This window comes from Mesocricetus auratus, unplaced genomic scaffold (genome assembly GCF_017639785.1).
Source record: "Mesocricetus auratus isolate SY011 unplaced genomic scaffold, BCM_Maur_2.0 Super-Scaffold_100018, whole genome shotgun sequence".
Taxonomy (NCBI): Eukaryota; Metazoa; Chordata; class Mammalia; order Rodentia; family Cricetidae; genus Mesocricetus; species Mesocricetus auratus.
Genome location: NW_024429199.1, coordinates 25292528 through 25318669, shown reverse-complemented (window position 1 = coordinate 25318669; position 26142 = coordinate 25292528). Strand labels below are relative to the sequence as shown.

General features: G+C 42.9%; 1 protein-coding gene across 2 annotated transcripts in view; it reads right to left on the bottom strand.

Moving 5' to 3' along the window:
• Nucleotides 1–25767, bottom strand: part of Myb (MYB proto-oncogene, transcription factor) — a 36420-nt gene extending 10653 nt beyond the window's left edge. The window contains exons 1-15 of one of the 2 annotated variants that reach the window (XM_005065826.4): nucleotides 25476–25767; nucleotides 21117–21234; nucleotides 19503–19574; nucleotides 17870–17962; nucleotides 17411–17631; nucleotides 15400–15634; nucleotides 13839–13919; nucleotides 13415–13519; nucleotides 11370–11624; nucleotides 10106–10471; nucleotides 8287–8423; nucleotides 7313–7427; nucleotides 7097–7222; nucleotides 6118–6228; nucleotides 4867–4974 (exon numbers count right to left, since the gene is read on the bottom strand). In XM_005065826.4, the coding sequence (XP_005065883.1) occupies nucleotides 4867–4974; nucleotides 6118–6228; nucleotides 7097–7222; nucleotides 7313–7427; nucleotides 8287–8423; nucleotides 10106–10471; nucleotides 11370–11624; nucleotides 13415–13519; nucleotides 13839–13919; nucleotides 15400–15634; nucleotides 17411–17631; nucleotides 17870–17962; nucleotides 19503–19574; nucleotides 21117–21234; nucleotides 25476–25498 (2166 nt within the window). In that variant the 5' untranslated portion in view covers nucleotides 25499–25767. The remainder of the gene's footprint in view (nucleotides 1–4866; nucleotides 4975–6117; nucleotides 6229–7096; nucleotides 7223–7312; nucleotides 7428–8286; nucleotides 8424–10105; nucleotides 10472–11369; nucleotides 11625–13414; nucleotides 13520–13838; nucleotides 13920–15399; nucleotides 15635–17410; nucleotides 17632–17869; nucleotides 17963–19502; nucleotides 19575–21116; nucleotides 21235–25475) is intronic. The other variant, XM_005065828.4, reaches the window with a different exon arrangement.
• Nucleotides 25768–26142: the final 375 nt, after the last annotated feature.

The following is a 26142-nucleotide window of genomic DNA, read 5'->3' as shown; positions in this document are numbered from 1 at the left end:
TTCTAATCCCAACACTCAGGAGGCTGAGGCAGGAGGATCATCACAAGTCTGGGGCCAGCTTGGGCTACACAGTTTCAAAAAAACAAAAGTAAAACCAAAACAATGAAAAACTATGCTGTGACAAAAATGTTTAGATGGTTTGGCTAAAGAACCATTTACTATTTAATTTATTAAAGGTATGAATTAGAAAAGTTATAGATTATGTAAAATGCTCTTTATTCAATGAGATGGTTGAGAGTGATTGACAATTTGAAAAGGTCTAGAATCACGTAGGAGGCTAGCTTCCAGGCGCCCTGTGAGGGAGTATCTAAACAAGGTTAGCCTTTAGGTATGTCTGTGAGGAATTATCTTGATTAGTTAATTGAACAAGGAAGACACACTCTAAACATAGCATTGTTTCCTGGGCTGGGGTCCTGGATTATATAAGAAGGAGGAAGCAAGCTGAACACCACCACAGTGTATTGCTCTCAGCTTCCTGTTGGGGTGTGACCAGCTTCCTCAAGCTCCTGCTGCTGTAATGACTGGCACCCTCCAACTGTGAGCCAACCCAAATTCCTTCTTCCTTTTTTTTTTTCTTGCTTTTGTCAGATTATTTCACAGCAACAGGGAAAGTGACAAAGGCGGTCAAACAGCCAGACCATTTAATAAGTGCACAGTGTGTTCACCAATAATAGCAAGTGTGAGAGATTTGTCTAATTAGATCCAACTGAATTATCAGTTGGAAACAGAGGAAATGGCAGTATGTTTAAGCGAAATCACCATTGAATGAGTAAACAGTGAATCTCCCTAACTCCACCTTGTTATTCTTTTGTTATTGTTTCAGTGATTTGGGGTGGGGGGCAGCCGTGGTTAGAAGATATTAGAGAATCCAGAAATAAACATTCATAGATTTAAAATACCATATATCACAGTATGTCATTGTGCTTGCTGTATTTCATTGTTAGTTGCTGTTGCTCTCACTGCCCAATTTATAAATTGGAGTTTATGATAGGTATGTAAAAACGCTCATAGGTGGCAATAATACTGCTTAAATATTGTTGGGTTGAGATAATAACACTAAAGATTTGTTTAAATATTCAGGATCACTTCATGCACTCCTCAATATTTATCATGAAGTCTAAAACCTTTTAGCAATCACATGTATGTATCTACAATCTCAGAGCCTAGATGCCCATGTTGACAAAGTCCAATGCTAGCCTTTTTTTTTGTTGTTTTTGTTTTTTGTTTTTTGGTTTTTTTTCAAGACAGGGTTTCTCTGTGGCTTTGGAGGCTGTCCTGGAGCTAGCTCTTGTAGACCAGGCTGGTCTCGAACTCACAGAGATCTGCCTGCCTCTGCCTCCGAGTGCTGGGATTAAAGGCATGCACCACTAACACCTGGCCCAATGGTAGCTTTTAAAATGTTAATAGCATTGGAAGTGCTGTAGTAGGGAGTGAGAGAGCTGGCTCAGTGGGGAAAAGTACTTGCTGCAGAAGCCTGGTGACCCAAATTTGGATTCCCAGAACCTGTGTAAAAGTCTGAGGCAGTAAAGCAAGCATATATAATCCCTGTGTGGAGACACTAAGCTGGGCACTGGTGATCTTCCTGAAGCTCATAGGCCTGGCTTACACAGTGGTGAAAAGATTCTCCCTCAAGCAATATGGAAAGGTAAGGACCGACACTTTCCGTCAGACAACCTATTTTTAATTACATTTTGTATGTACCCCATGTTTAGCTATGAATAGTTTGGCCTAACCACTGTTGGGTTAAGCCAAAAGACCATAAAGGATTCAGTTTTAGGAGCATAATCCTAAATTTTCAATATATGAAATGATGACTGTCACCAAATATACTCACACCTTCGTTCGGAGGTTCAAAATGTCCCTTGCTTTCCCTTCATTCTCTTTCTGTTTTGCACATGTTCTCACTAGGTAGCTCTGCTGGTATGGAACTCTCTATGTAGACCAGGCTGACCTAAAAACCTGGAGATCCGTCTTGCTCTGCTTCCAAAATGCTGAGATTAAAGATGTGCTACCCTCAGGCCTGGCTACAGTTTTCTATACTTCAGTGAACATAGGCTGAATCTTGGGCTAGGTTATCAAATATGCATGAAACCGAATGCACAGCACCAGTCAAATTCCATGCTTTGGAAGCCAAGGGCCAAGGAACAAAGCGAGGGTTGCCCTCTGCACCAATGATAGTCTCTAGATAAAATGGCTGTCCCTGGACACGACACCCTTCTCATCCCCCTTTCTGTGTCCAACTACGAGGTGTGTTCTTTACCTCCCATACCTTTGGGGTACTGAGTTTGCACTATATAGAGCCAACTCAATCCTGCCGGCCCCAAGAACTGACTTTGCATTAGCACTGGCCTTTCCTCTCACACGCTCACTCCCACGCTCATCTTTCATCAAAGCAGTTAGTATCTGAGGAAAGCCACAGAGAAGTGATCCAACTGAATTAATAAAGAACTGCCCCTACAACTCATCCCGTTGTCTGTATTACCTAAAAGGGACAGCCAGTACAACTTCGTTTCCCTGTGTCTTGTGACCAAAGCATGTGGTGTCTTCACCAGTGGAGTCTTAACATCAGCCAAGAGCAATGCAATAGCCTGTATTGTTTTAGACCCTCACAGTATTTCTGATCAACATTTAGAGGGGAGTTAGCCCACACCTAGCACTGGGTGTTTTACTTAGCAACCTATGGCTTCTGAAATGAGCAAAATCCCCTTTGAGGGCAACCTGAATCATACATATATTCATTATATAGTATATAAAATAGTAGGGTTCCACATAGCCTTTTCAAACATCCTTAGTGTTGGTTGTCTTTCTCTTAACCCCAGCCTCTATTGTATCTTTCCATCTCTCTCCCTACTTAATCCTCCCTCCCATTATCCCCCGTTTTACCCTTCATACCACCTTTGTTCTACTATTCCCCCTCCTTAAGATCTTTCTTCCCTCATCCCCATCCATGAACCACTTCCAGATTCCTAGATTATACAGGCAATCTGAATTAAACACACAAATATAAAGATTCAACAATAAAAATCCACATGCGATGTTGGTCTTCTGGGTCAGTGTTAACCAGGAAGCTTCTTCCATAGCAGCTAGTTTTCATAGTACTGGAAGAAGCTGTGTAGACTGCCCAGAGGGCAGAGAATTGTCATCAGTTTTACCCAGCTGTGAACACTATGAACTGCAATAATGACCCACATGACCAGATGTACCCTGGCTGCAACAGTGGCACAGATGTTATGGAGGTAACCAGTTGTTGTCTTTATTAAATTTAAGGCTGTCTTCATAGGAGTAATCATATGCTTGGTACTACAAATTTGGTCAAGAACCCATGGTTGGGGAGTTCACAGGCCCCATATTTAAATCTACTACTATCATTTTGATAAATGGGCACAGTATTAATCAGCCCTCTAAATTCATATTTCTCTACCAACATATTAGTGAGGCTCTCAGACCTTATCAGTGAAGTTTCTTTATGTGTTGGATGATGGCTAACACAGAAACTCATAACTGATTAAACTGGAGTCACTAAGTTACTGAATATAGAGAACAAGCGACTGAGAAGCGCTCAGCAACAAACGGAATATCTATGTCACAGCTCTCTCCAAGACTCAGGAGCTACCACAGATGAAAGGACTGTAAGAGCCATAGATTGGGGAAATCTGAAGCAAAATAGAGTCTTCTGGGAATGACAGAAATGTGGCACTCATGAACTCTCACCATAAATGGAGAGTTGGCTTCTGGAGGGAGACAAGGTTTTCATTAAAGGTGTGAGACTTTTGGCAGGTTGGTCATGCTGCAATGGATGGTTCCCTACCCAGAAGTATTATGGATAGCACAAATTAGAGTCAATGGGTTACTGAATAAAACAGTAACAACCAAGAAGCCAAGAAGCTGGAAACTAGAGAGATGGGAGTGGATCTCAGGAGTTAAAGGGAGGAGCTGGGATGGCTATAATCAAAACATATTGCATAAAGTCCTCAAATAAATAATAAAACTGTATTTAGATGATAGCAAGTATCACACATACTTAAAAACAGGTTTTAAGATTCTCACAACTTAGTTAGGCAGGGGGCAGAGGCGGGTAAATTTCTGTGAGTTTGAGGTTAGCCAGGGCTACACAGAGAAACCCTGTTTGAAAAAACAAAAAACAAACAACCCCTCCCAAAAAACCCCAAAACCAAAACCCAATGGGGAATAGAGGGGACAGAGCTACAGCTGGCTGGGTGCTAGGCTATTTAATGTTGGGAGCTGCTTTAAATAATTTGAGGGAACAAATTTGCATTCTTATTTACACTTGGCTCAGGATTAATTTGGGATTTGTTGTATTTCAGCAATACACACCTACTTCAGAGTTACAAGGGAAATCTCTTTTGATATGAAAACTTGATGGCAGATGGTCCAACGCAGATGATCTATGCAACGCTGATGGCTGCCTTTTTGTTTTCATAGTCAAATGCACTGCAATTATTTTCTAACTAATTTCATGTTTCATTAGAAATCTAGTCTCTTGGTTGCTTGATGATAGAGTGAGCATACATAATAAAATTCTGAAACAAAAAACTAGATAGATACATATTTTTAAGATTGTTTAAAAGCAGAAGGAGATACTACCACAGTCTAGAGTAACACATGATTTTAGTCTCAGTTACAGTTAAAAAAATGTTTCACTTCATCATGCTTGGGGGGCCCTGATTTAACAAGAATTTCCAGTATCTCACATGAGTAGTAGCAAAAATACCACAGGGTGACTTCTAGACACTAAGAATTTGTTTCAAAGCATCGTTCCTTTATATTTAAAACATTAAAAGCAATGTAAGGTAACATATTTCAGCTGGTGAATTTTAAGACACAAAATGTTAGAACAGTCATTACCTGCAAGGGACCCACCAAGGGCCTGTTTTTAGGTACTGTAAATGCTCGGAGGACGTTGTCTTCATCTTCTGATACTGATGTCATTAAAACAGAGCTTGTAAGAATATTCTAGAGGGAAAGGAATCATTTGAAATTTAAATGAGGTGGGTTAACACAAGATCCAAAGTAAGCCTAACTCTGGAGAGTAGTTTACTAAGAGACGACATGCATTAGCATGAAGAAAGGGAAGTGTCTGCCAGAAATTCCTTCCTCTCTGAGCTAAAAGGAGCCAACTCTATACTGACTTCTCATCCCATTGTTGCAAACATCACCAAACCAAGAAAAATGCCATAGGGCCACATCTAATTCTAGGCATATGGCATGTACTCAAAACCTATCTACTAAATGAATTTATTAATCCATGCTTTTAAAAATAAGAGCTGTACTAATGCAAACTCTTCTTTATAAATTGGCACAGAAGTACTTGAGATCTACAAGTCAACAGCAGTACAATACAATGGTGAAAGTATGGCATTTACAAACGTACTTTCAAAGTTCTAAGTTTATAATACTGAGCAACTAAATCACTAAGTTACCCAGCAGTGCAGTTGGTATAACGAAAGTGAAAATGTTATCCACACTACTTTGAGGATTACAAGAATTAATTCATCTAGAGCCCTTGAATTTGCAGTCACCAGTTAGCACACACTGAGGAAATATTAACAGTTCTCATTGGCTCTGGTTATCCATAAGAAGTAGGAGATGCTATCCACAGATTAGCTGTTCAAATGCAGTAATTACCAAGGCAAGGTGCCAGAACTTCACCAACCAAAACACTGAGACAGAAAAGTGCTGTTCACACAGCATTTACACGCCGTGTGAAATAGGAGTTCATCCAAAAGCGATTTAAGGTACACAGGAGGATTGCAGAGGTTATATGCAAATACTGTGCCATTTTAATTAAAGAATGTGAGCGTCTGGTATGGGGCCATTCTCCTGTGGCTATGGAAAGATCCTCAAGGTAGGGCCTAGAACGCCAAGTATCTGCTTACACACCATGAGTAGATACCTCATGGAACCAAACAACAGATTGCTCAGCTAGGAAGAAATAACAACATTTAGAAGACAAAGCAAAGGCAAAAGAACCACGTGGGTGTGAATACTTAGAAGCGGGTGACACTAAAGCATGAGTGCTGAAGGCACTGTGGTCCCACGTGCCACGCAGGGCAGTTTGTGGGGCACACGAGAGTCCACGGGCAGCCTGACACTTACGGGGGCATCTGCCACGGGGGACGCCTGAGAGAACAGCTGGGTGCTCAGGCTGGTCCCTTCCCAGTGGTTCGAGCAGAAGAAGTTTCCCGTTTTATCAGTTGGTGACTCCACCTAAAAGCAAGCAGGAAGTTCTCTGTGATGGAAGAAACTGCTGGGAAACACTTACTCTCAGGTGTAAATTTCTATCCAGTCGTCCAAACACAAAGCCTTGCATGACAGGAATGGGGGTTGAGCCTGTTGGAAACAGCTCTTCCCAATAAGCTAACACTTTGATTCTTGATGGTTAAAATTTCATTCTGTTGTGCTTGTAAACTTCTGTTCTCTAAGGGACTATGCCATTCAGGGCAACTTCAATCTATGTTCTCTGGCCATGGTTATTCCATCTTAGAATAAACTACGTCTTGGTCCTTAAAAAAGACAACAGGAGCTGGGTGTTGCTAGCGCACACCTTTAATCCTAGCACTAAGGAGGCAGAGGCAGGTGAATCTCTGTGAGTTCAAGGCCAGTCTGGTCTACAGAGCAAGTTCCAGGACAGCCTCCAAAACAATAGAGAAACCCTGTCTCGAAAAACCAAAAAGACAACAGGAATGAATCTGTCATCTATCTCCTGTCTGTCTGTCTGTCCGTCCGTCCATCTGTCCGTCCGTCCATCCATCCATTCCCCTCTATTAATAAACTGGCCTGCCTCCATCTTAGGCTTGAAAGTTATTTTATAGTAAAGACAAACTAGGTTCATTCCTGTGATGATTAAATTTCTGTTTCTGAAGGATTGTGCTATGTCCCTCCTTCCCTTTACCCTCTCTAGTATCTTTTTCTGTCTAAAGGAATCGACAAGTGAATTTCCAAGTGGAAGATTGGCGTCCACAATACAGCAGTGCCTTTCAACTATTTTTGCATGAAATTCTTGTGTGAAAAGCATCACTGTCACTTAGCACTGATGTCAACCAGTTCCAAGTGCAAAGGAACTAGGGTGACTCACCTCCTGCTTGATTTTCTTCAGCAGTGGGGGCCCATTCTCTTGAAACTCAGCAACGAGTCCAGATTCATCGGATTCCTGCTTGATCACATCTTGCAGGTCTTCCTCTAAGTGAGAGGGTGTCTGAGGCTAAGGGAAGAGTGAGCATTTCTGGATCAGAGGAAACTTTATGCCTATACCCATCAGCCCACTAAAGCTAAGGACCTTTCTGGAACTTACTAGCATCTTTAGGGGACCATATTTAATTTCTTGAGCAGCAAGGGCATGCTTGAACGGTGTGGGCGTTCTTGGAGAGCTGTCGAGGATTGACCTTTTGATAGCTGGAGTTCTAAAGCTAAAGAAGAGATCAGTCAAAGGCTCATAGGAAAGACATTCACTGCTTACATCACCCTCAGTACAGAACCAACCGCTTTTCATGACATTCCTTATGGGACAGTGGATCTGTACTAAGTTATATTGCAGATCTACAAATACTTCAAAACACTACCCCGTAAGACCAAGAGCAGTAAAATAGTGCCCATCTTTTGAGAATGATCCTGAAGACACAGGTAATGGCCCTGGATCTGTATAATGACCTAAAGCACTCAGAACATCTTGGTATATCTGATATCAGTAACAAAATCAGTCTCATCTACTCTCAAATGAGGCCAAAACTAGAAAACATGTTAATACCTTAAACTTTGATTTTACCTGAGAGTAATAAGGATGCATTTCTTTCAAAGAATGTATTTGTTTTCAATTACTTAATCGCTCCAGCTTTGAAATACACACACACACACAAATATATACATGCATACATAATTTTATGCATTCCTGTGAGTAAAGAAATTCTAATATATATGTTATAAAAAGAACCTAAGATTAAAAAATGTAAACTATGAGCCATTCTCAAGTGAATGCCTTAATCTTTTTTGAAAGGACAGTGAAAAATAGTGGGAAGAAAAAACTGGGTGAGAGGAATATTACGTGAAAACCACCACTGCGTACATTTAGACTGTACTAGAAAACATAATTTTTCCCGTTTCCTTCTTTCTACCCTGGTTAGTAGCAACATGCTCAGGATATATTCCCTGTGGGAATGTACAGGGTACACACGTACAGTGAATGAATTACATATCAGACTTCTGGGATTGTATTTTCATTAACATAAATAAATAATAAAGAACATCTTTCTCATTGAGCTGAGGACTTACACGGAATTTTCCTTCTGGGTTTTCACAGTCTGGTCCCTATGACATGGTGTTGTCAGCTTGTGACCACTGAGAGGAGTAGAGGTTAAAGTAGGCACATCTAAGCCTGAGTTTTCATGATTGCTAGAAGTGTTCAAGAACTAAATATGGGAGAAAGAAAAAAGTAATTTAGATTAAACAGTGAGTCTGTGCTCATTCCGGCTTGCAGTCAAACCCAGAGAGCAGGCAAGGATACTCTAGTGACTCACGACCCCAAATACTGACAATGCTAGCACTCGAGCAGTGTTGATGAGGGCACTGATTTCCTTCAGAGTAGTCAAAATTCACAGTGTTCTTTATAAGAGACAAAATCTAGGGTCAAAGCTAAAACCTTGCAAAATTCAAGGAAAAATCCCCATAAATGACACTTGCCACTAAAGAGAATGGGATGCACTTTTGATTAGCATTTGAAAAATTATCTCACTTCTAATGGCCTAGTAACCCAGCGTGTTGCATAAGGTTTGCATTATGTGGGAAATCACTAGGAAGCTCTATCTCTCAGAATCCTGCCGGTCTCGAGGTAAATTAGGTTTGGCAAATATTTCCCAAGATCTGAACTCCTGGGAAGACCCAGTACGAATCAGCTCCCTTAAACTCTCAGGAAAGCCAGGCACAGTGGCCACTCCCTGTAGTCAGTTATTCAGAGGCAAGAATGTTTCTTGAGCACAGGAGCATAAGGCAAGCAGAGCAGCATAAAGACTCTGTCTGCAATTTGAAAAATTAAAAATCCAAACAAAAACAAAGTCTGAGGGGTACTCTAATAGAGACACCTTTTGAAACCTTGAGTTAGTGTTCCAAACTTTTACAATCTAGATTTTTCTCCCAAGACGTCTATTAGGTCTTGCAGAACTAATTTCACAGAGCACAGTTTAGGAAAATATGGGAGAAAAAAAAACAACTAAATCTATATTTTGGGGGATGGGAAGATCATTCATCTAGACCTAAAGTTCTTTTAAAAACATGTTCAGGAGTATGTCTAGCTCAGTGGTAGAGAACTTCTCTAGCATGCATGAGGCCCTGGGTTCAAGTCCCAGAACCACAAGAAAATAAAATGAAGTAAAGTAAAACAAAATACAAAACCCTCAACAGATATGACTGGGGTAAAAATGTTTTAAGGAATCAAATTGTCTCTTCATTATAATTTGGCAACACGTGGCTCTGGTATGCAAGCATGCCTTAAGAGTGTTATATGAAAATAAGAATATCCTTTGGCAAACAGTACCCTAGTAAAATGCCCTTGCGAAATTTAAAAGAACCATGGTTGAAAATGTGAAATTATTTTGCATAAGTATCTGTTTGTCATTGTTTCCCTAAACATTCCCACCTACAGATAGGCTATAATGGTTTCTTTTTCTAGTTGTAATCCAAATGTTGTGTAACCATAATTTTGTTCCCTCCTCCCCGGGGTCAGTAAATCACTTAGTAATAAATGAACAAGGGACAGCCAACATGTTAAAATTTGAAGACAGAGGGATGACATGGGAGAAGGGGGGGGGGGACGGAAACGCTGGGTTCCAGGGGAGAAGGAAATGAAAGCACATCTCATGCAACTATCTTCCAAACCACCCAGGGTAAGAGAGAAAGAGATGTGACAAAACCATCAGATGGCCTGCAGCCAGCCCAAAACTCAGGGAGGCCATCTGCAATCACCCCAGCTAGATTCGAGGCAGTATGAAATCGGTCAGGACAGCAGGCGTTAGTCATTTGTTCAGGAGATTAGTCTAATTGTTAAGGCTCAGGTGTCTGCTGAAAATCAATGACAGCTGCAGAAACTATGGTCTACCTGCGAAGGAGAGAAGGGTAAGCCTTTGACAGGGGAACGCTTGGGAGGTGAACTGTCCACGGCAGCAAAGAGGGAGGAGCTAGCGTCTCCGGTGGCTAAGGGGCTGTCCTGGCCCCGCCTTTTTCGAAGAATGACCAGAGGAACCATGCTGTGCCTCGAAGGAGGTAAGGCTTTGGCTGGGCCAGGGGAAGCGTCCTGGCTCAGCCCTGGGCTGTTCACCCTCAGGCTAGGCTCTCCTGCAGGTCTAGTCCCATGGCCCTCTCTCTGCTGAAGCTGGAAGCCTTTGCCTGTGTGCTGTTGGCTACGTGAAAAAGCTGCTTCTTCTTCACAGAGGGCAAAACTGCTGAGATCACACCGTGAAGAACCCTGAAACAATGTGGGAGGCACAGAGCTTTGATGAGCGCCACCATCACCCGAGAAACACAGCACTGAGCGAGGGGTGTCTGTTGCATGCATGCATGCATGCAAAGGAAACACTGGGACCCTCTGCTGGACTTTTAGCTCGGGGGTCACAGGGGCCTATGGGTGGCCTTGTAGCTGGCCTTGCACATGCATCTACTGTAGGAAGCTCAGGTTTTGCATGCAATTTAAAGCAAGCAGAAAACCTTCCTAGATACATTATGGCAATAGCTAGCCCTGTCCCATGTATACACAATAAATGCTTTTTAACTAACTAAGAGACAAAGAAAAGGAGCTAAGTGCTTGCTGAACTTAGATTTGTTTCACTGAAGATTGTTTATTTTGGTGAACCAATGAAATTGTTAATCAATGTTTGGTATTCTGTAGAGGAAGTTATGTCCCACCCTAGAAAGGCTGTCTTAAGCTCCAAGGAAACATAAGTCCAAATGTGCTGTCCAAAAAATAAATAAACAAATAGACAAAAAGCCAAAAACAAACAAACAAAAAAACCAAAACAGCACAGAAAAATGTCTACAGGATCATGAAGAAGTAAGCAAAACACAAGAAATTCTCAGCTCAGACACAGTTATTATCCTGAGCCCCTTCTTGGTAAGTCAGAAATTCACTATTTTTTTTTAAAAAGAAATTCCCATTTGGAAGGCAAAGTACGGAAGGCTGCCTTCTGTGTGGGTGGATAAATACGGAATCAGACCGTCCAGAAAAGTAGGATGGCCAAAACTAAAGCCCTTTCACTTTACACGAATGTAAACCAAAGCATATTTGCCATAGAAAATAGCAATGCTTTATGTTATCAGTTCTCCATTCCTCTGCCAGAAACATAATGTGCCTTAGCAATTCTACTTACAGAATCTATAAATTGGAGTGTTTCTGCGAATTCTAAGAGGTTCTTAACATTATCCAGAATGGTGCCCTGGTGGACGATCATGCACCTGGCTGGCGAGGCGCTTTCTTCAGGTAGTGAGCCAGGATCTGCAGGCAGAGAAGGAGTGGAGCGGTGCTCTCCCAAACAGGAAACAGGTGCACTGTCTCCAGGAGGTCTGGTCTGGTCCACAATGGACGTGCTGTGCCACCCGGGGTAGCTGCAAGTATGGTTCTGTGTCTGGGGAAGGGGGTGTGTAGAAATAAGGATGGGAGAAGAAAGGAAGAAGAAACTTAGCAACGATGTTGCACAAGGCATCAGATGCTGTTGGAGGCAAGATAAAAAGTAGTTGCTACATCCAGACTCAGGCCTGCCAGACAGTTGTCAAGATGTTTCCTTTTTGACAGCTTTGCAATAGCTCTCTAATTTATACCTCCAGGATTGCTTCAGTTGCTAGGATTTTAGTCAAATGCGAAACCTTGGGACTGCTAGAAAATACAATGGTCCTAGAGGGTTTTAGAAATCCACTTGAGTTTAATTTGCAAACGGCCTGTGTTTGCTCTGACTTGCCAATGACCCTATTTGCATTCTAAGCCATTGAAAGGATTCGATGGTTAGAGCTGCTGCTTTTATCTGCACATATCCTGTTGCTTCTATTCCTTTTTAAGGCTACAGGTTGCACTGATGCAAGGTGGGGCTGCAGAGTGAGTGTGGTTAGGAAAGTAGATCAAGTTAACAGAAGTCCCCTTATGACCATGCAAGAGGAGAATTGCAAAATATTAACTAAAGCTCAAAAGTGGTGGAACTACCACAAACATGTTATTCTATTATTTAACAACAAAACAGAAATTTTACCTGAAAAATCCCTACCAGGCATCACTTCTCTCAAACTCGCTTTTAGGGTAAACTACATATGTTCCAAAGTGCAAGCTGCCATTCCAGTTTGCTGCCCAATCGAGGATTCAGAGATGGCCCACATGAGGGCTAGGGCTTTCCAGCATGTGTGAGGCCCTAGGTTCCATCATCAGTACAGAAAATAGGAGGGGCAGGGGTATTGGGGAGATGTCTCAGTCTAAAAGGTGACTGCCATACAAGCCTGAGAATCTGAGTTCGGTCCCCAAGCATCCACAGCAGTTCCGAGTCTGTAACCCCAGTGCTGGAGGGGTTAGGACAAGTAGAACCTTGAGCTCATTGGACAGTAAGCTTAGCCAAATGGGCAAACTCCAGGTTTCACAAAACCCTGTCTCAAAATATAAGGTGGATGGTCAGCAAGATGGCTAGGCAATTAAAAGAGTTTGATCCCCAAAGCCCATGGTAGAAGACAGAATTGATTCTGGAAAGTTGTCCTCTTACCTCCAAAAGAGCATGAGAGCATGTGTGCACACACAGACACAATTAAATTAAAAAATTTAATCTAGAGATCTATTAAGGAAGACACCTGATGTCAATCTCTGGCCTGGACACATGCGCACACACCTATGGGACATGTATGTGTATACAGAAACACACTATCTCTATTAATAGGAATAGGCCTCACAGCTTTCATACATGCAAACAAAAGATAGCAGCATATATAAAGAAGTGGCGTATGTATATATCTCCTTTTAAACATGTATATACTAAATATTCATCAAATTGATTTTGAGATTATAAAACTTGTAAATACAGGCTAGGAAAATAACAGAAAAAGAAAAAGACACAAATGTGCATAATAAAGCTTTGCTGAAATGCAGATTTCCCAATCATTTTATCTGTCCTAGTCTTTCAATTGATGAAAGTCCTTTTGAAGGAAACAGCAGACGCCGATGGTCACAAGTGGGTCCTGTGGTCCTATTGTAAAACAAACAGCTAGGCTACTTCTGAATTCAGTTAATGCACACTATGAGACTAATACTTTTATTGACAGCAATTTCTGGTGTCTGAGCATGGGTCGTGGACACACAGAACTTGGCTGCTACAGTCTTTAGAAGAGGAGGCAGAGGCTAGAGAAGAGTGTGGAGGCAAAGTCACCATCACATGGTAACACTTACTGGTAACGTTTGTTGTCCTTTCAGCTCATTCTCAGTTGACATTAGGAGCAACTCCAACTCCTTTATTCTCTTTTCTTTCTCGGGGTCTTCATCATTATAGTGTCTCTAGGGTCACAAGTGAAGCCGGGGAAAGGATGATGTCTCAGTGAGGTGTGTTACACAGCCCAGAGAGCCTCCATGGAGAACCACCCCCACAAAATTCACCACGACTTGCACAAAATACTATGAGACTTAAGGCAACAGCTCCTTGCTCATGGATGCATCAGAAAATTCCAGCCAGTGGTAAATGGCTGGCCCAAAGCAGATCCTCAACGCTGTTATTAGCTTTTCTATTACAGATTGTAAAATATGCGTTTATGTGGAACGCTTTCTTTAAAAGCGGTGCCTTGCTCAGCTAATGGGTTTACCCGTCAGACAATCTCACCTGTATGGCTGCAGCAGCCGGCTGAGGGACATTGACTATATTTACATGCAACGCTACAGGATACGGAACGTGACTGGAGACCTAGACCAAAACAGCAACACAAAAGCTAAGTCAGTCATACTTCCGAGTGCTTCAGGGGGGCCCATTTGTTCTGGCACAGAGGGGAAGAAGTACTTTGGTGATACAATTCACTGAATGATTAAACAACCCAAACAAAACTTCTCTAACTTGAAATTTAGCCAGGTTTTTAAAAATGTCTAAATAGTTCAAGAAACACAGGGAAAGAAGCCCAAAGGGTCTCTCTAGCCCCACAGAAAGCACTCCTCAATCAGAGAAAGGAACAATGGAAAAAAGTATTCGTGGATGTGTGAAAGAATTTTTGGAAGACGTGATACCACCATCTGTTTGTCACCAGGGATATTTTTCTGAGAATAATGTTTAGTTGTAATAAAAAGCACAGAAGCTTTTATGATAATTCATTCACCGGGGAGACCTTTCTGGAAACTCTGTAGTCAAATTGAAGAAACTGATAGAGCCAAGTAAAAACTATTCATGAATATGTTTTACATAATATTTGCATATGATCTTTGTAATTCTTAGGTAACTATTGTCTTCTTTCTTTCTTTTAGATAGGGTTTCTCAGCTCTGCATAGGCCTGGCTGCCCTGGAAACTCACTCAGGAGACCATGATGGTCTCAAACTCACAGAGATCCACCTGCCTCTGTCTCCCAACTTCTGGGATTAAAGGTGTGTACCAATACCACCAAGGTTTGTCTTTTTTTTTTTTTTTTTTTTTTTTTGGTTTTTACGAGACAGGGTTTCTCTGCATTGTTTTGGAGGCTGTCGGTCCAGCCCAGCCTCGAACTCACAGAGATCCGCCTGCCTCTGCCTCCCCAGTGCTGGGATTAAAGGCGTGCGCCACCACCACCCGGCTAAGTTTCGTCATTTTTATCATCAGTTCTGTGATAAGCATTTCCGGTATTCTCCTCTTTAGCCTTCTTTTCCACATATTAAAAAGTGTTTCTTTCCATAGATATGTCTAGAAATGAGGAAGGAATGATACCAGCTCAAATGAGGAGAAAGGAAGATGACATAGAATCAATGTCACAATGCCCTTGACTCAGAGTAAGAAAGTAAACACTTACTAAATGTGTAAATGAACATATTTCCCTTAGATCATTGCCAGAATTGACTTTATAATCTCCCACTGAATTTCAGAGTTTAGCTATCGCCTCTTTGCATTTTAAATGTAATACTACATCCATTTTTCATTTCAGAAAAGAAAACTATTGGACTGTAAATCTATCTGCATTCACCCATTATATTTAAGGATGTATACATTCAAAAGCTAACTTTAAGTCAGATTGGGAAGAGCAAGTTAGAATCAATCACTGCTTCCCATTCTTGCTTCCAGAAACATAAGTCAGACCCAGTGTATCCTCCCCTACCTCCCTCAGAGGGTTTAGCTGAGGACCATCTGTGACTGTCAAGTCTTTCTAAGACCAGGGATTTACATAACCATCTCTCTGCTCCAGCCAAGGTCTCCTCAGGAATGGCTTACATTTTGTGCTTCAGAAATGTGGTAGTAGGGATAGTCACTGTTGACCGAGGGCTGGCCAGTTGGAGAGAGCTGAGCTGAAGGTGGGGCATGAGCAAAGCCCATCAAATGATTGTTCTTCTGGAAGCCAGTGGCCACTGGTGGCTGGCTGGCTTTTGAAGGCTCCTGCAGGTAGCCTTCCTGTTCTACCTTGCGACGCATGGTGGAATTCCAGTGGTTCTTGATGGCATTGTCAGTCCTGTGCAGAAATACACCACATACAAACTTTATCACAGCTTTAGTTCAGAGTACGTTTAGTTGACAGAAAACTGTTGCTAAAAGAAATCTCTGCAGATCCACTAACTGCCTGCTATTTTCTCTTGGTCTTTTCTACCCTGCCGCCTAATTGACAATCCATAGATTTCTCTTACTACTGCAATCTGGGATGTATTGAGTGCTCTGCAAATTTTGTTTTCTTTTTCGCATTTTGACTCCCTGATAAAGGTGGATGTTCAGCTGAATTCTGACCATTCATGTGCTACTGGACTTTAATACAACTTAAAGTCCCAGCTGTTATAAAGTCCTTAAATTGTGGCTTAGCAGGGTCAAGTACCACAGTGGGGACTCAGTCAAGCATGGGAACAGCAATGACAAAGACTCAGTGCCCACTCTTTACCTCTCATAACTCTATGTACAAAGTTTGAGTAAAAAAAAATCTCTATTTAAACTTTCGGAAACCACTCCCATTTTTGTTATAGCTAGACAAAGAGGAGATTGGATAATGCGTTAATGACATTCTCCACCAGCCTCAACAGGATCCCAAATGAAATGCTAGCCCCAGCATATTTTCCGTTTTTTGGTAGGGGTGGAGGTTATTTTCCTGAGACAGGGTGGTAGTCTGAGCTAGCCTTGAATTCCAAATCTTTCGGCCTTTACCTCCTGAGTGCTAGGAATACAGGCGTGTGCTACCTAGTATGGTTTCAAATTGCAAAGCGTTTACTACAAACTCTTTCCACTCTCAAGAAAAGTTTCTCTGCTCAAAAAAGGAAAAAAAAAACATTCGAGACTCCTTTTTGCTATTTCCATGAGGGTGTGGAAATGTGTGTTAAAAAAGAGGAAGTTCTGGTGCCCCTTTAAGTTTTAGAAAAGTCAACAGCATATCCTGAGGCCACATGGGAGGAAAGATCTCCTTTGACCGGATCCATGACTTCTTGAAGCTCTCAAGCCACAAGGGGGGAGATGCTTCAGTGCAACAATGGGAAATACTAAATAAACCATCTCTGAAGCAATCCTTCCTCCACCCCAGGGGTTATGAAGCTCAAGAATAAAAATACTTCTAACATATTTTTATTTTAAAATTTAGAGTGCAAGTATTTCTCAAAAATAGATAAAAAATCAATTATATACATAATATTTAAATATAGACAATGGGTCAGAGGTGAGCTGTCATAATTATCCTTCATAAAGGGTAATTATTTTCCTGCTTTGTCCAATAAAAGGAAGACATGATACTGAAATTAAATAAAAACTGGAAATAGGCATGATATTTCTACACATATAGCCTTTTTTTAGTCACTGGAAAAAAATAGTAACCAGAAGGTACAATGAGGTGTTAGGAAAATGGAGGAATGACCAACCAAAGTGATTGCTGGTCACTTAACAGGTGGGACCAAACCATCTATGTGTGTTTGGTTTCCTTCTAGGTACCTGGAGTTTTCCCGCTTACAAAATGCTTTGACATTCCTTTTACTTGACCCTAACATTAGCTCATGAAACAGATTACTAGCTGTTTTGCAAACAGAGAAGTGAAGGTTGAGGATAAAAGGCTTGGTTGGCCCAAGGCTCACCACTGAGGTGACAATAACTGTGCGCAATAAAACAAATTCCAAGATCTCTTTTCCATTTCTCAAACTCGATGATTCTAGTTTAACCAAATGCTTATAGTTGATAGAACATAATTCATTCACCCACTTAGAAGGTCCCATGACCATCCCCTTGCTCTTCCCAATCAATGTATTTCTTGACAAAGTATTACCGTCCAGGCAGAAGCTTTGCGATTTCTGCCCATCTGTTCCCCAGTCTCTTGTGTGCCTGGTAAATAATTCTGTCTTCCTCTTCTGTCCAGGAGGTTTTCTTAACTTCTGGATTCAAGTGGTTATGCCACCTCTCCCTACATTGTTTTCCAATCCTCCCTTTTAAGTGCTTGGCAATAACAGACCAACGTTTCGGACCGTATTTCTGTACCAGCTCTATCACCTTCAGATAAACACAAAAACAATCTGTGTTTTAGTGTTACAAAATGAGTCAGTGTCATCAAGCTTCAATGTTAAGATACTTAGAAAACTAAAAAGAAATCTGATTTCACCTACTGGACATTATGGGAGCAAGTCCTTTATTCTCTGTTTGTACATTCAAATTACTTCCTTGGTGGTGAAAGCATGCTTTAGAAATATTCTCAACTACAATTCACACATCTAATGGAAATGGAACTTACTCTCTGATCTTCTTCTTTGGTCCAGGGACCCTTGATGAGTTCAGGGTTTAGCACTTTCTGCCAGCGGTGTTGGCACTGCACATCTGTCCGGTTCTAGACAAAGCATGCACCATCACAAAGACAAAATGTGATGAGTGCATAGAAACTTTGAGACATAGTGCAAGCATGTCATGCATGGAGAGCCCCCCGTCCCACACTGCTTACAGACTAAAGACTATATCCAAGTTGCATCTAAAATTGGAGTCTGTGACTCATGAAGGGAATAACTGTGTCACATGAATAAAATCAATGTCTTATTGCACACGTATTTGCTAACTTAACCCAAGTCTGTGCTTTGTATCTTAGGATGTGCTAGAGATTCCATATTGCCAGGCTTCAGTGAAAATCCAATTGGAAGAACTAAAGTGCCTCCCATTCAAACCAAGAGATGCTTAGCTCAGGACCACAAGCACTTATATTTAAGAGGAATGAAAACAAACAAACAAACAAACAAACAAAAAAGATTCTCACTTTCTAGGAGCTTACAATCTCAGAAGAAGAAAAAGAAACACAGAACTGATTATCACAGAAGGTTGAAATTGGTTGATTTGCAAGAAGAGACTAAAGCAAAGTGTTGTTCAGGTTGAGGAGAGAAGGACCCCTTAAAGTGAGACACGGCTTCCTTCAGAGGCATTCGGTCACTCTTGACATGGCTTTTGGAGGATGCTCAGAACTTTTAACTAGAGAAGAAAAAAAAAAACAAAAAACAAAAACAAAACAAAACAAAAAACAAAACAAAACAAAAAACCCAAAACCAAAAAACATTCTAGGGGGTGAATCACTAGGAAGAAAAGCCCAGAGGAGAAAAAGCAGAAATGAATACAACCAAACCTGCTTGTGGGGAGGAAGTAGGAAACAGAGGGAGGGGGTAGTGGAGGGAGAGAACAGAGGAACCATAGTTCAGACCAGACAGGAGAGCCTTTGGGTAACGGGTCAAGGCAGTTCACTTACTGTGTGAGAATCTGTCAAACTGGTGGGGTTTTGTTATTAAACAGTTACGTTGTTTGTTTACGTGGTGCAGGAGATCAAAAACCCAGGGACTCAGCCACTCTAGGCAAGCCCACTGCTAGTTAAGAATGGCTGAGTTTAGGAAGCTCTATCAGCTAATAGTGTTTGGAACTGATGGAAACATGGAAAGGTAGGAAGCGATTATAACAGAGAGGGCAGGGTGGCTACCCTGTGGCCGGACCAGAAGGACTGTAAAGGAAACTAGGCTCCCAACTTATCATTTAGATGCAGGGGTGGGGGTGGGAAATAAGTCAAAAGGCACTCTCAAATTTGAAATACATATACAAAAATATGTGGCTTGGATAAAAATGGGGGAATTTAGAAGCTAACTTGGAGAAAATACCAACTTTAAAATTTTACCTTTAGCAACCCATCAGAATGTTAACTTATGTTATCAGGGTAAATTAAAACAAAACAAGAAACAATTTTGGGGGAAAAAAACCAAAGTCTTTTGATAGTATATTTAGAAACCTCAAGTATATGTTGTGTAGCCAGAAATAAAAATTATGGATGGGCCTCTCCCCCTACATGAACAAATACATAGTATTTCAATAAAGTCTCCAGAAAGAAGTAATAGCTAACTTACAGGCAGATAATTGGCAATCACTTTCCAGTCGTCTGTTCCATTCTGCTCCACCAGCTTCTTCAACTTTTCATCCTAAGGCATGAAAAGGCAATCCTAGGATATCAGTTGCTTACTAAATAGCTCTGTCCAAGTTATAATGAATAAAGGAACCAAGCTCATGATCCAATCCAGAAAAATAGCTCTCAAAAGCATACAAATAAAGCCAATATTAATGTAATATACTGGTCTGAGCATAGATTTATTTACAGGCACACTAAAGCTTTTACTTTGACACAGCTGTTGAATAGTTATATAAACAGATTCATATTGTCATCTATGAGAATGGCAGTATCAACAGGGTTATCTGGAGATTACACAATACCATTATGCAAAACAGTGAAGCCTGGCATGTGTTAGTGTTTAATAGATGGTAACTGTTGACACTCTTACTGAATGGGGGAAAGTGAATTCCAATGTTAAATTTAGTTGCCCATTCAACTATAGCAAGAGATAAGACTGCTGAGTGAGATGATTTCCCATTAGTTCAACCTTTCTCATATAAAAGCCAAAAATATTTTACATATTTCACTCAAAGATGTATTTAATTCAGTGAAGTCACTAAGTCTTTGTATCTATATGTGTAGAATTTATGGATGACCAAATATATCAGGATCTAGAAGACACTAAAAATTCTCAGGCAGTTGGCTCTGTCAGCTCATACCCTGGTCACCACCCTACCAGAAACAGTTTTCACAGGTTTCTGCAAAGATGCCATTCACACATAATGAATGACAAGACAGACAGGAACTGGGAAACTGTGGTTAACAACAGAACTTCCATATTCCAAAGCAGCAGCCAGGTGTCTGATCTTGACAGGTGGACCATGCACTTCCTAGGTGCCCCCCTCCCCCTGGGAGTCTTGTCCACCTGCTCTCAAGAATTCCCGGTTTTAGAACACAATGAATTCCATATTTCAGTAAAGAAGAAGAAACCTTTCTTCATAACTTATTATGCTTCACATTGATGATTTTGCTCTTGAAAGAAGTGGGCATATCCTCACCCATTACGGGATGTCTTTAGAATAATCTTTCATATACATAGGTCTAATTAATTTATCCAGAGAACATCTGTTACTATCCTAACATTTTAGCAAGTGATTTTTGGGTTCAACGAACACAAAGATGAAGAGACGCTTTAGTCCCAACCCTCAAGAGATTTGCAGTGCATTGGGAATGACATACATGTAACAACATCAAGAAAGTCAAGCATGCACTCAGTGGCATGGTTACTCAAGAGAGTGCATCCAACCTTAAAATGGGCAGCCAGTAATAGTTTCACAGGACGTACGGTGTGTTCAGATATAATGAGAAAAGTAAGAAGCGGTGGGACTCTGGAATGAGAAACCAATAGGCAAAGCATAAGGGGGAAGGCTGAGAGCATTCAAAGAGCAACAAATGATTTGGAAACAGATAACAGAAGGAACATATTGGCAGAGATGAGGAGGAACATTCTGTTCAGCGTGCCACAGGCTAGACCCTCCAAGATGAGCACATGTAGCTTAGCTAAATCTTCGGTTTTCAACAACTACAGACTCTACTTATTTTTTTCTATGTTTGGATAAAATTGACTAATTACCTCTTCCCTGGTCCACCTAGTTTTCCCCAAGTGACGCTTTCCTGATTTGGGAAGCAGCCCGTCATAGTCATGGTCACACATCTCAATGTCTTCATCGTCCTCATCGCTACTGTATATGCTGCAGAGATAAGAATGGACAGACATAGGCTGAAGGCATTGGATCTAAGCTGCTGCCGGATTATGAAACTCACACCAAAACTCTGCAGCGAGTCTTCCAAAGACTACTAGGACAAAACTCTGCAAACTTGCGCAATGAGATTGTTTTCTGCATTCTGCTGCTGTAGTGTTTGTAAACTGGTTCTGCTGTTACTGGTATCCACAGAGACACCAGGAGCCCTGGCACTTTCTATTGCTCTGCATGTTTGAACCTGCTGTTACTGTTAGACCAGTGACAAGTTACACATCTGGCACCCTCCCAACCAATGGATGTCTAAGTGTAAAGCTCAATGTTAACAACAATAAAAGAAACAAGGGCCCATGTCCTTTATGCAAGTGCATACTCAAACTCTTCGGCATATGTGAAATCATTTAAATAGTTTCTGAACACAACTAACCCATCAGCTATTTCCTAATAGAGCTGGCGTTCTGTTAAAATAAAAAAAAAAAACAAGACAATACATTCAAAACCATAATTGTGATCATTTCTTAAAGTCTATAATACTAGAAATTAAGCAGGAAAGGTTTCAAAACTGGAGAAAGGATACAGCCATCAAACTGCTTTGTGATTAGCATAAATAGCAAATCATTCAAAACTCAAGGTCTGATCGACCCAACCTGTGGCTGTGTTTACAATACTGTTTCCAGAGTAACTAAGTACATTACAAGGGTACTGACTAGTCAGAATCCTACTTACTCTTGTTTTCTCTGTCTCTGACTGAATGGTGTCTAAAATATCTTACAATGTACCTAATTAAAAACCAAGGGGTTCCCCCAGACGAAATCTACAGGTTAAAACAATTACTGTTTTCAAAACAGTCTTTTTTACTGAATTGACTAACACTGTGAATTCTGATGACTGCTGAAGTAACTCCAAACTTACCATACACCGAATAGAGTAATTTTGCAATCTAGTTTTAGTTATCATTCTCTATAAAACTTAAGGTATGAAAACTTAACAATTTCACTAAAATTTACCATTGTAAACCTAAAAATACCATCAATAAAATGATATAAAACAGTTATATTCATAATAGATTTTGTTTTCCAGAACTAACTCACTAAATGTATATTTCCAGCCTCCTACAAGTTAAACAAAAGTGTTTCCCAAACACCTGAATAGTGATTCTCATCATTTAAAACTACTATTTTGGGCAGCAAGCTGCATGGTAGCAGGATGTGATCTACCCTTAAAATAACATTACCAAAAAAATCCCACTAAACTGTATTCATGATGTGCAATCATTTTTTTCCACTTAGTGTCAATCCTTTGAACCAAGGACAGTTTTGTTTCCTACAGTAAACAGGAGACAGTAAATAACTTCTGAGCAATGATAATTAAAAATCCCCCCTTTATATAAAACCTGGTGTTATAAGGTCAAAAAAGAAAGAAAGAAAATTATAAGGCCAGAACTTTAAATCAGAATCTTTGGGTGACAATTCACTTTTGCTATGGAACTCCTTGGAAAATCTTCGAAATGAAGCAGCCTTCTGTGAAGTATCAGGGATACCAAGAAAGCAATTGGGATAAAAGGGTGGAGGCACAGGCTTAACTCTCATTAGATTAGCCTGTTGGGTTTGGTGACATCTGGAGATGTCACTTTCAGAACTGTGGACGTTTTATTTTCCAAGCGAATAATTGGGTTTTTCTCTAGTCAAAGCTTAAACTAAAAACAAGCAACATACTCAGTCGCCCACAGGGGGCAGTCGACAGTCAGGTGAGAGAGAACTGGGCTCAGAGGACCAGGGTTCTATAAGCAAAGCTCTGCCAACCCAAGCTCTGTCTGAATCCAGTTGTTTGACTTGATCAAATCTTTCTCCGCTCGTGGATCTTGTCTTATACATTAGGGCATGGATTCTATTGTGTAAGGTACTTTCCAGAGCGCATGTCTCCACTGTCTTCCGTGCCTCTTAAAAAGCAAGCACCAAGCTGATGTGCAAAGCCAAAGTCCTGGGGGTGAAACGTGGCATCTGACTCGTGCAGCTCCTGAAGGGCTATAGAGACAGTAGGGCGAGTCCAGCCTTGGCAAGGAGCTCGCCTTCGAGCTTTGCATGCGATTTCCTTGCTCTAAAATGACCTGGTCGCCTCAGTAGCATGATTAATTTCGACAAAGGGCCTGAAATAACTTTTCCTTTATCTGCTCTGACAAGATCTCAGACCCAACAGTCAAAGGACTTTCAAAGGCTGATTTCGGGCTAGATGCTCTCAACTCCTCCACCTGCGAGAGCCTGTGTGGTTACAAGAGTACAACTATGAATACTACATTCTATCAAGGAAACAAACCGTGCAAAGAAACGAAAAAGAGTTGCTGGGGGTTGGGAAGAGGGAGGGGAACGGGAGGAAGTGCCTGTGGCCGCTACATGATTCTAGAAAAGGGGTTCAGACTCATTTCGCTGACCTGGTTAATAATCCCTGCCGAGTTGACGCTCGCCCTACAAGAAACGGCTCCGAGCCCGCAGCCGGGTTTCTCTTCCCCCTGAGTCAAGTTCAAGGCTCCCGCCCCTCCCGCCGCCTCCCCTCCGGGCTACCTGAGAGCCTCAGGGAACCTGCGCGGCCACGCCCCGTACAGACTAAACCTTAAGGCACCTAGCCTGGACCGCGCCTCCTCGGAGCACCCCTTTTCCCAACTCCCTCCTCCCGGTTCAGGTTTCAGCTTTCTACGGAACAGGTGACCCGGGTGCTGTTGGTTTAGGTCCCCAAAGCGAAAGGCGAAACGTTTTAAGGGGTGGCACTTGGACCGGCGCAGCAGGCCTGAGGCCAGGCACTGGGAGCCAAGATCCAAGGTCTCCCCAATTCACCCCCCTCTTGTTCCGACGCCCAGTTGGTTGCCGCTCCCCGCCTGGCCCTGCCCGAGGGTGCGCTGCAGGGCCCACGCCTACGCTCTCTGCAACTTCCCAGAGCCCGCGCCCCGCAGGGCCAGTACCTGCTGGTTCCAAAAAAACAGATTAAGTTTAGCAAAAATCAAGCCACCCGTGGAAAGGCGAGAGGATAGTCTCCACGGACGGGGTGTGTGTTTGTGTGTGTGTCTCCACGAGCGTGTGGGGTGTGTGTGTCTCCACGAGCGTGTGAGGTGTGTGTGTGTGTGTGTGTGTGTGTGTGTGTGTGTGTGTGTGTGTGTGTGTGTGTGTCCCCGGAAGGGTCGTCATGGCCTTGCCAGAGGCGGGCTACCTAAGGCAGCTGCAGCAGAGTGCCGGGAGCAGCGGCGACCTCAGCTGCGTCCACGTGTGCGCGGGGCTCCTGGACCTCTCTCTGCAGCTAGGAGAAGAGCCGCGGCCAAGTAGTCCCGAGGACGCTGCAGCTGCCTTGGGTGCCACTGGCCTCCAGGACTTTGCGCTCAGCGACGACCGCCACCGAGCCAACCCCCCTGCAACCGTTGCTCGCTGGGAGCCCCAGTGTGTCCTCGGGAAATCCCAGGGCCCGCAGGACCCAAGCGGCTAGCAACTGACAGTTCCGACCAGCGCTCCCTTCTGTTTCTGATCTCTCTTCCCAAGCAAGAAGTCAAAATGGACAAGGATTGCACCCATCACCCCGACGAGTGCGGTGACATGTGCGACCCGGGCGCGTGTAATGTTTGCAGTAGAAATAAAAGCCTCTCCCAGAACAAGTACTCGAGTCTTCAAAAACAGGGTTTGAAACAATCTGCAAACCCATTTTATCCCCCTAAAATCTTTGCTGCAGCAGCCTGTCAGCTGACACCTTTTTGCCTCCATAATGAATGAATGAAATTTAAATGAACTACCTGCAGCCACTAAACAATCCGGCCTTTTCCTATATCTGCCATATGCTCTTCAACTCCAAGTGCAAAAACATCTCAATGCATCCAGCAATTAGGCTGCTACTCCCTCGCCAACACTCGGGGCATCAAGCCAAACACCTGGTGGGTTCCCCGGGTCTGGTGGAACCGTTCTGTCCTTGGCTGAAAACGTGCCGGTTAAAAAAAAAAAAAAAAGTCTCTCCCCCAAAGAGAAACACATATCCCCATGCAACTTGCAAGAAAAAAAAAGTCTCTGGGCATACTTCCCACCGTGCCGGTGCGCTTCTCACAGAGAGTTTTCCATTCATCCATCTCCAGAGTGGCTTCAGCCACCGAGGTGCCGACTGACAACCCCGCCAACGTTCTGGGATGGAATTCCCACCTGCTCCCAGGTGCCTGGATCCCCGCGTGCCCTAGCCCGAGGTCGCCCGCCCAGGCTCCCCGTTACCTGTGCCGGGGTCTCCGGGCCATGGTGAGGCGGGCCGGGGCTCCGCCAAGAGCCCCGGGGACCGCACCGGTTGCCGCCTCCCGCTGCCCTCCGCCTTGCCTGAGTCCTTCCCCGGCTGCGCAGCGGCGCTCCGCACGGCCGGGGCGAAGTTTCTTAGGAGAGAGGGGAGGAGAAGGAGGTCACGGAGGAGGAGGAGGAGAAGGAGGAGGAGGAAACAGGTTGATATTAAAGTGTAACTCTGTAAACAGATGCCATCAAACAAAGAGCTTTGGACACTCCCCCTCCCGCCAAATCTGGCGCCCCTGCAGTGCGCACGCGCCCTGCCCGCCGCCTCCGCGGTCGCCCGAGCTGCAGCCCGCCTGGTCGCCGCTCCTAGTCGCCTCTCGCGCCGCGGTGCTGCTCCTGGCGCGTAGCGAGGCTGGGACGGCGGGCGAGCGGGCGGGCGGGCAGAGAGCCCGAGCTGGGGAGGAGTGGCCCGGGCCCGCCGCGGCGCCTTTTCCTGTGCAAACCCCGCTCGTTGGTCCGGGTGGTGCCGGCCCACGCCCGGTCCCGCTGATGCGGCTTTGGGGGACTGAGGCAGCCGCAACGCGGTCGCTCCATCCCGCAGGTTCCAGGGCTCCCGAGCCGAACCAGCGGCTCTTTTCCACTCACTAGCACCCGCATGGGT